The sequence below is a fragment of the Micromesistius poutassou genome, assembly GCF_964030765.1.
Source record: "Micromesistius poutassou genome assembly, chromosome: 23".
Taxonomy (NCBI): Eukaryota; Metazoa; Chordata; class Actinopteri; order Gadiformes; family Gadidae; genus Micromesistius; species Micromesistius poutassou.
The window spans coordinates 6833716-6844045 of NC_140293.1; the positions used below are offsets into that span (position 1 = coordinate 6833716).

The following is a 10330-nucleotide window of genomic DNA, read 5'->3' on the forward strand; positions in this document are numbered from 1 at the left end:
CACAGTAGGGCTAACAGTAGGGCTAACCCACAGTAGGGCTAACAGTAGGGCTAACCCACAGTAGGGCTAACCCACAGTAGGGCTAACTCACAGTAGGGCCTAATTTACAGTCAGGCTTTGATGAGAAATACCACACAACGACGCAGATATCGATTTGCAGTTTACTGAGATTATTAGAAAAAAATCATTGCACACAGTGGCGCTAAACATGTAAACATTTTCCCAACCGTTGCCTTACACAGCTGGATATCACTGTGAAATCTCTGTGGTTCTGCCTGCTAATCCGGTTCCTTCCGTGTTCCTACCCTGATGTTGAATTAATACATGCGTGCGTTTTCACTATGCCTCTTTTGACCCCCCCCCCCTTAAGAAAGGATTAGTTTTAGTTTCGCCCTTTGTTTTGGACGTGCACGCAACTACCCTAAAGGAGTCACATGACCGAATCATCAATTTTTTTTGGATTTCGAGGTTGAGCTGACTGTTACCCACAATGCCTTGCGTTCAGACGGTGAATGAGTTTTCTCCGTTTTGATTTATTCAGGCCTGACGTTTTGTTTGAAAGAAGCATGACATTTCTCTCAAGGGGGGCGGACAGTGAGTTCTATTAGCTCAATGTTTACTAAAGTGGACCCCAAACCGCCACTGAGTTACGGCGGGACACACACACACACACACACACACACACACACACACACACACACACACACACACACACACACACACACACACACACACACAGTCTCCCCTCCACCACCACACTCACATGTCTGCACCCCTGAGCATAATTCAAAGTGACAGGAGTGATCTCTTTTTTTTTTCCATGTTAGGTCGCTGGGATCATGTGTGTGTGTGTGTCCTATAACTGTCTTTCTCAGAGGGAGAGAGAGAGAGAGAGCGAGAGCTTTCCAGAGACATACTGTCACGTCTCATCCAGCCGGGGATCAAACGCACACACACACACCTCTTGGCGTGTTTGACATTAATCAGCCGCCATTAATCACCCTCGCCGAGTGTAACTCTTGTCTTTTTTGATGCGTGGCGTTCCTCAGTTCACCTCTCGCTCTCTTTCCCCCGGAGGCGCATTCACTCAAAGCCCGAAATCTCCCTAAAACATAAAGGTGTAGATCTGACAGAGCAGAATTTCTAAAGACTTTGCGCCAAAGCCTCTCATCGTCACGGTGACGGGGATGGGCGGTGGACAGCCTAGCACGGACAACGGGCCGTCCACTTAAAACACGTACTTTTGTCGTGCTTTTACTCTGCTAACCCTCTCACAGCACCTGAAGCAGTAGTGATTCAGTAGCTTCAATAGAAGGTTCTAGATGTCCGTGTGCGTTACCAAGTGACCCCCCCCCCCCTCTTCCGTGGCCTCCACTGGCTCCCTGTAGTAGCTCATCACACTCAAGACGACGGTACTGGCCTTCAAGGGTGAATGGAACTGCCCCCGCCTACCTCAGAGTGTTAGAAATAGCATTTTAACCTAGCTATCTTTGTTGTATACGGGAAATGGGTAAACCTAGCGATTGTTAGTGCTTGTTTCTATGAACATCCTTAACATAGCGACAGCTTTGGATAAAATATCTGCTTAATGCCCTTAATGTAAATGTACATTTCCGTACAAACGTTAACAGTTTACTTTTTGTCCTTTTGCAGGGACCTGTCCAACAACCGCATCGGCTGTCTGAACGTGGACATCTTCAAGGGCCTGACGAGCCTGGTCAGACTGTGAGTGGTCTCATCCCTTTATAGACTAGTCACCGGGAAGCCCAGAGTGCAGCGTTAGCCTAAAGGAACCCATGTTTGAGTTTAAATGCCTTGCTTTGTTCTTAGAATACGCTCCATTGTTTTGACCACCCCCTCACTTGGCCCGTTGTGTCACAGACTCCAAGGCTGAACTTAGTGGTGTGGCAATCTAAGCAAGGCTGTGTTAAATGTATCTGTCTGGCTGCTTTCTCTCAACATGGAAAAAAAAATATTATAAATCGTATTTTTTTTTTTCCTTCTTTCCTTTCAAGGAACCTCTCTGGAAATATCTTCTCCTCCGTCGCTCAGGGGACTTTTGACAGCCTGGTGTCTCTGAAAAACCTGTGAGACACAAGAACACACACACACACACACACACACACACACACACACACACACACACACACACACACACACACACACACACACACTGTGTGTGTGTGTGTCACCCTAGTCTCTGGTGTTACTGTATGCAGTGTATGGCTCTAACATGATGTGTGTGTGTGTGTGTCGCAGGGAGTTCAGCACGCCCTACCTGCTGTGTGACTGCAGCCTGCGCTGGCTGCAGCGCTGGGTGACGGAGCGCAGCGTGACGGTGAAGGACACGCGCTGCTCGTACCCGCGTTCCCTCAAGGGCCAGCTCGCCACCGACGTCCAGCCAGAGTCCCTCACCTGTGGTACGACACACACACACACACGCACGCAGGCGCGCACATACTATCACACACACAATGACACACACACACACACACACACACACACACGTAGGCACAGGCAAACACACATGCAGGCACACACACACACACGTAGGCACACACACACACACGCGCAGGGCAAGGGGTTTCGACACCCCAATATTAATCGTACCCAAGAGTACAAACGTTCAAAATCGGGTCAGCCCGAGGAAAACGTAGCATTTTTCCTGCAGATTCCTGCAGATTCTTAGTAATCTCAGTCGATGGTTTCACAGCGTTGGCGACCGCCCATTGTGATGCATAATGGTTTGGAAGTTCAGTCGGTGGTAGTTATGGACGATTTTTCAGAGTCTAAAGTTAATAATTAACTTGGGAATCGATTTTAAATGATCACAGCGCCCTTTAGAAAATATCTTGCTGAAGCTGAAAACGGGGAGAAAACGACGAATGAACTCATGAATAATCTACTGACACGGCCTGTGCCAACATTGTGAAACAGCCTTTTTTTAAAGTCCGGCGATCCCACATGGAAAAAGGCTGCTGTGATAGCGCCCTGCTTGTGCAATGACACACTAGGAGGAGTGCAAACGAAGGCGCTGCCTTAGTTTGTGCTCTTTATCTTATCAGCTTCCCCCTGTGTCTCCCGGTGGGCTGGTTACTTGATACTCTGCGCTGCATGGTGGGAGCTCAGGTAGCACCATGCTACGCTACGCTACACACACTGTTTGGCCAGCTCTCGTTGTCCCGGTCCAGGGACCAGACTGCAGACTAAAGGACAGGAAGCGATTGTGATTTGTGAATTCAGGCGCGGTGGTTATGATTAACGTCGGTCTGGCTCCTCGAGACTCTCTCGTTGAATGTTTGACCCGCATCCAACACACACATTTTGGGTTTGATTCCTGACATCTGGCTTGACGTGACGTCTGGCTTCATTCAAAGTCACGCCGTGGGACATGACCGGGAAACAACCGAAACACTTTACATTCACATTTACATTCAGGGCATTTAGCAGACGCTTTTATCCAAAGCCACTTACAATAAGTACATTTGTCAGAAGGAAGAGAAACAATATATCACTGTCGGTACAGTAAGAATGTTCATAGAACCAAGTGCCAAGCACTAACAATTGTCAGGTTAACCCATTCCCTGTACACAAAAACAGACAGCTAGGATAAGATGCTACACAACTAAGTACTAGCGCCAGGACGTACAACATACAATAAGTGTGTACATTAAGTGTCAGGACGTACAAAATACAATAAGTGTGTACATTTAGTGCCAGGACGTACAACATACAATAAGTGGGTGGGAGGCGGTGGCTATGCAGGGTCTAGGTGAACTCTGATTCAACCCAACCGAAACCCAGACGTCGCACCTTTTTATAAAGACACTAACCCTTTGTGTACTGCATCCAACATGTGACGTCTTGAATCATTCGGAGCCACGCCGTTCGACATGACGGGAAACAACCGAACCAAATGAAACAATTTGACTTTCAGAAACATTTGAAACCCTTTAATAAGTTGGTTTACTACCAACTGGAAACCCAGCATGGCACCTTTTTACAGCGAAACGCAAACCCCTTTTGAAACCACCCGTCAAACCCTGCAGTGCATTCTGCCCCCCCCCCCCCCCCCCTCCTGCAGACGCGCCGCTGGAGCTGCCCTCCTTCCTGCTCACGCCGTCCCAGCGCCAGGTGGTGTTCCAGGGGGACAGCCTGCCCTTCCAGTGCCAGGCCTCCTTCGTGGCCCAGGACATGCAGGTGCTGTGGTACCAGGACGGCCGCGCCGTGGAGCCCGACGCCGCCCTCGGCATCGCCATCGAGAAGAGCATGGTGCAGAACTGCTCGCTTATCGCCAGGTACACACACGCCAGGCACGGGACGGACACACGCACACACACACACAGGGCTTACACACGCACGCACACGCACGGACGGACACACACACAAGGGGCATGCATGCATGTGCACACGTGCATGGCACTGGATACACACACATACACACACACTCTCTCAAGCACTCACATATACTGACACACGTATGCTCACACACACAGACATCTCACACACCACACACACACACATATATGCACAGGCACACACACATATGCACACACGCACACGCATATGCCTATAAGGACACGCATGCACACACACACACACACACACACACCTCGCATATACTCACACACACACACATACTCATACGGACACACACACACACACACAGGGCTCAGTAGTTGTTTGCGAGTGTGTGGAGTCAGTTGACTCTCTGGGAGGCCCGCGGAGGCTCTTACACAGAGCTTAATTCACTTAATTTGAGTCAACACAACCTGCCCCGACTTGACTCTAAATCCATTTAAATCCATCTTCTTCCCTCAATTCCCACCATACCTGATTAAACCCAGAGCTGCTGCCTGCAACTCATGATTCCTCATTATTGGGGCGGGGGGGGGGGGGGGCAGGGGGGGGTGGAATAGTGTAGTAGTGGTTAGTGTGTTTGACTCGCAGCCAAAAGGCACCGGGATTGACCCCCGGTGTCCACAGGCATCCACCCCCCCCCCCCTCACCCCCCCCCGCCCACACCCCTTGAACACCATGAATCCTACGATACTAAACTGCTAACGAATCAATATCACATTCGAGCGCTAATCAAAAGGCCCGTATCGATCTGCCCCCCCCCCCCCCCCCCCCCCCTCCAGCGCTCTGACCATCTCCAACATCCAGCCGGGCTCCACGGGCAACTGGGAGTGCCGCGTGCGCACCAGCCGGGGCAACACCAACCGCACGGTGCACATCGTGGTGCTGGAGAGCTCGGCCAAGTACTGCACGCCAGAGCGCCTGGCCAACAACAAGGGGGAGTTCAGGTCAGACTGCACGCACACGCACACACACACACACACACACACACACACACACACACACACACACACGCACGCACGCACACACACAGTGTACTGTGGTGGCAGAGCTACAGACTGCGCTACCAACTCGATTTTTCAATTGTGTTTTTTTTCTGATTTTAAGCTACGGTTATTTGTGTGTTAATTTTGAGATTATTGCATTATTTTATAACCTTGGAAGGATGCAGGATGGCGTCTCATCATGAAAGGGTTTAGGTAGACCGTTTTGATTGAGTGTGTTTGTTGCCCAGGGCTTTGGCTCCCCCTAGTGGCCCGATTTATCCACGCCGTAACCGATCACCAACCATCTCTTATGCTTTTCATTCATTTTAAATACATTTAAATACAGCACACACTTACGGAATTAGTTGATGCATTGCGCTCACAAGTCAAAATTAATTTTTCTTGATTTCAGTTATTTAAAAAAATAAAAAAATAAAAAAAATAAAATAAAATAAAAACGTATCACACACACAGTCACCCTGAGCTTTGGTCTCCAGGTGGCCGCGCACGCTGGCCGGAATCACGGCCTACCTCCCCTGCAGCCGCACGCTGTCGGCCGGGGACGCGGGCCCCGGGGAGCTGCAGCGGGCGTGGCGGCGCTGCGACCGCGGGGGGGCCTGGGCCGACGAGGACTACTCCCTCTGCCAGTACCAGAAGGACATCACGCGCTTCCTCAACGTCATCAACCAGGTACCGGCAGAGGAGTGTGTGTGTGTGTGTGTGTGTGTGTGTGTGTGTGTGTGTGTGTGTGTGTGTGTGTGGTAAAGCTTGTGTGTGTGTGTGTGTGTGGTAAAGCTTGTGTGTGTGTGTGTGTGTGTGGTAAAGCTGGTGTACTGTCGTGTATGTGTGTGTGTGTGTGTAGCATAGCTGGTGTACTGTCGTGTGTGTGTGTGTGTGTGTGTGTGTGTGTGTAGCATAGCTGGTGTACTGTCGTGTGTGTGTGTGTTTGTGTGTGTGTGTGTGTGTGGTAAAGCTGGTGTACTGTAGTGTGTGTGTGTGTGTGTAGCATAGCTGGTGTACTGTAGTGTGTGTGTGTGTGTGTGTGTGTAGCATAGCTGGTGTACTGTAGTGTGTCGATTTCTGCGAGTCACATATCTGAAGCGAGAGCCAATAGTAAAATCAATAACAAATCTCATGTACCCGAAATTTTGCGCCAAACTTCATTATTTGAATCTCTTATTTTCCCGCTCTAGATGCCGCTGAACGAGACCAACGTGATGCAGCGAGCGCGCCGACTGCTCGTCTACACGCAGAACGCCGCCAACTTCTCCGACAAGATGGACATCGTGTTCGTGGCCGAGATGTTCGAGAAGTTCTCCAAGTTCGCCGAGAAGTTCAAAGACGTGAGCGACGTTCCGAAACACACACAACACACACACACACACACGCACACGCACACGCACAGCGCACACACACACACACACACACACACACACAGAGGCCAAACGGTCTTTGATTAGTTCAGTTGATAACGTGGAGATAGTCACAGTAAATTTGCTCCTAGTGTTTTAATTGGGGCTGCCTCCTTTCTTCCTGGGGAGAAAGGAGGCAGAGATTAGAGTTCCTTGTTGCGTCTCCTCAGACCACAATGGATCTTTGTGTTGTTGTTGAGATTTAATATCCGCACGGTGGTGAGACCACTGAGACAAAGGCGCTTTGTTCCAGCCAGAGAACCCTGGTCAGGAATCACAATGTGTGCGTGGATGAGATACGATCTAATATGAAGGGGAGGGAGGGGAACTAGGGGAGGGAGGGAAATAGGGGAGGGAGGGTGGGAGGGGAGCAGGTGGTGAGGAGATGACTTTGAGTGTGTTGGATTGGTTCTCTTGCGTGTGTTGTCGGGCGCACCTGGTCGGGTCTGAAAGCCTCCAGTGACACCGAGGGGAGGGTCCACTGAGTGTGGGGTTACCTCCTACCTGTACGTCCTTTGAGTGTGTTTCACTTCCCTCCTGTCTTGATTGACGCCCTCATTTGAACGTATAGTATAAACTCAGCCGTGTGTAACGGTAGGATTACATTACAACATCCACATTTGAGGCGAAGGCAACTTAAATTGCTTCTTTCAAGCACTCGCCATGCTACACGCACACGCATACATGCGCGCATGCATTCCTACACACACACACACACACACACACACGCCTACACATACAGATATGCATACACACACACAACACGCCTACACATACAGATACACACACACACACACACATATGCAAACACAACATAACTACACACACGCCTGCATACACACACACACACACACACACACACACACACATATGCCTACGAACACACTGCATAATCTCCCCCTGTAGTCCCTAGGGGTCTTCATTTTCATTACCCCCCCCCCCCCCCCCCCCCTAAGGCGGGGGTCTATGATTGATGTGGGACCCCACCCCCCCCCCCCAACCCCCAATGTTGTTCACTCAACCCGCTGGTGTCTGGTCTTGTTACCGCGGTTACCCGCCATACATTGATTCCTCTTATCGACGTGTGTCGTCGGCAGTTGCAGTTATTATGCATTGTTTCATGGTGACAACAGAACACACCGATAAGAGCTGGTCTGGTCGTATATAAGAGCCTGGAGGCATGGCAGCATTGGGGTTCACTCTGTACTGTTTACTGTTTAGTCCTTTAACCCCTTCATCGAGAGTGACTCAGAGTGCAGGGTGAGGGGTTTATGAGGTCATGATGGAGCAGGCAGTGGTGAGGGCGTCTGCAGTCTGCACTGTCAGTTTAACTCGCTCACGTTGAACCCTGCCATTTTAACAGTAATCATATCCAGGTGACCTGGGCAATGTACCTGCAGTGTACCTGACACACTATAGCGTCTCCTACTTTTCTCTGCTTCAGAAACATATACTTGTACTTTACATTAAAGCATATTTTATTACATTCCGTTGTTGGTTCGATGTATATTTTATCCATGGTTAATATCTATGGAAACTATTTTGTGTTTTCAGTTGTTATATTTGATTAAATTTGCTTTTGGTTCTGGCTTGAGCTGTAACACATAATCTCCTCCAGGATCCATAAAGTAATGTTTCTGTGTGTACTAAAACCTTCTCTTTCTCCCTCCCTCCCTCCTCTCCCCTTCTCTCCACTCCTCTCCCCTACTCCGTCTCTCTCCCCCCCCTCCCTCTCTCCTCTCTCCCCCCCCTCTCTTCCCTACCCCCCCTCTTCTCCCTCTCTCCCTCCCTCCCTCCCTCCCTCCCTCCCTCCCTCTCTCTCTCTCTTCCCTCCCTCCCTCTTCTCCCTCCCTCTCTCCCTCTTCTCCCCCCCTCCCTCTCTCCCCCCCCTCCCTCCCTCCCTCTCTCCCACCCTCCCTCTCTCTCTCCCTCCCCCCCTCTCTCCCTCCCTCCCTCTCTCCCCCCCCTCCCTCCCTCCCTCTCCCCCCTCCCTCCCTCCCTCCCTCCCCCTCCCTCCCTCCCTCCCTCCCTCTCTCCCCTCCTCCCTCTCTCCCTCTCTCCCTCCCCCCTCCCTCTCTCCCTCCCTCCCTCTCTCCCCCCCTCCCTCTCTCCCTCCCTCCCCACCTCCCTCCCTCCCTCCCCTCCCTCCCTCCCTCCCTCTCTCCCTCCCACCCTCCCTCTCTCCCCTCCTCCCTCCCTCTCTCCCCCCTCTCCCCTCCTCCCTCCCTCTCCCCCCTCCCTCTCTCCCTCCCTCCCTCTCTCCCCCCCTCCCTCCCTCCCTCCCCCCCTCCCTCTCTCCCCCTCCTCCCCCCCTCCCCCCCCCTCCCTCTCTCCCCCCCCCTCCCTCTCTTCCCTCCCTCCCCCCCTCCCTCCCTCTCTTCCCTCCCCTCCTCCTTCTCTCCCCTCCTCCCCCTCTCCCTCCCCCTCCCTCCCTCAGCTGGGTGAGGTGATGGTGAGCATGGCCAGTAACCTGATGCTGGCAGACGACCGGGTGCTGTGGGTGGCCCAGCGGGACGCCCGCGCCTGCACCCGCGTCGTCTCCTGCCTGCAGAGGATCGCAGTCCAACCTGGTGGTCAACGCGCAGGCCTTCTCATTGGTCAGTCCCTCCTAAACACGCCCCCCGGGCCTAAGCTCCGCCCTCATTCCTTAACCCCATATACAACACACACTGGATAGGAAAAGGGAAAAAAAATCATTTATTTTGGTACTAAGTCATTCTAGAAGTAATTCACTTTTTTTTCGAACTGCTTACTTGATAAGGTTTTTTTTCAAATGATTGAATGAAGTACACTTTGTGGACATTTTTTCACACACGGTGCTTTTTATTCATGGATTTATTGTAAAAAAAGATTTTGAACTATTGAATGAAGGAAGGTGTGTGGACAATAATTCACACACGCAGTGCTATTTATTTATATATTTACTTATTAATGTATTTTATGCGATTCATTTATCTGGTTGAAGAAACGAGGAAGCCTTCCGATAAAAAAAAAAAAGTATAAAAAAACGACACAGATCGGAGCGTCAACGAACCGCGGTCGTCGGAGCATGACTCTTTGTCGTCCCCCCCCCCCACTCCCCAGACGTCGCCCAACATCGCCCTGGAGGTGCACCCGGTGCGGGCGGGCGAGTGGAGCGGCATGGCGTGCGTCCTCTTCCAGAAGCCCGGCCCGGCGGGCCAGGACCGCCAGCTCACCTTCAAGTGCAACGCCACCAACGCCTTCGCCAGCATCCTGCACAAGGTGGGCGGGGCCTGCTGTTCCTCGTCGTCGTCGCCTTCGTCACCGCTGTTTTCTTCTTCATCGTCACTTTACTTTACTTTGTGTTTTTTTTAGGTTTGGATAAATAAGGAAAATCGAATCTAAGATACAATAAAAAACGGACTTGTCAGTAAAGCACCATTATCATCAGCATCACCCGTCATCATCACTTGTAGCACCATCATGTCACTGGTGTGATAACGGCTCTGGTGTTGACACCGCTCATCCGTTTTTTTGACTTTATATGAAGGCAGGCCTCTTTATGTTCGCCTTTCTGCTTTGTTCCCTCCAAATGGAGATTCAGAGGTTTTC

At 51.1% G+C, this 10330-nt stretch overlaps 1 protein-coding gene across 1 annotated transcript in view; it reads left to right on the forward strand.

Annotated features, from left to right (window-relative positions):
* The window catches only part of adgra3 (adhesion G protein-coupled receptor A3), a gene marked incomplete at its 3' end in the record, with an annotated part of 28710 nt that overhangs the window by 17402 nt on the left and 978 nt on the right, over positions 1–10330 (forward strand). The window contains 10 exon segments of the mRNA XM_084487531.1: positions 1654–1725; positions 2016–2087; positions 2260–2420; positions 4085–4298; positions 5142–5306; positions 5843–6035; positions 6539–6688; positions 9195–9317; positions 9319–9354; positions 9842–10000. Coding sequence (XP_084343657.1) covers positions 1654–1725; positions 2016–2087; positions 2260–2420; positions 4085–4298; positions 5142–5306; positions 5843–6035; positions 6539–6688; positions 9195–9317; positions 9319–9354; positions 9842–10000 — 1345 coding nt within the window.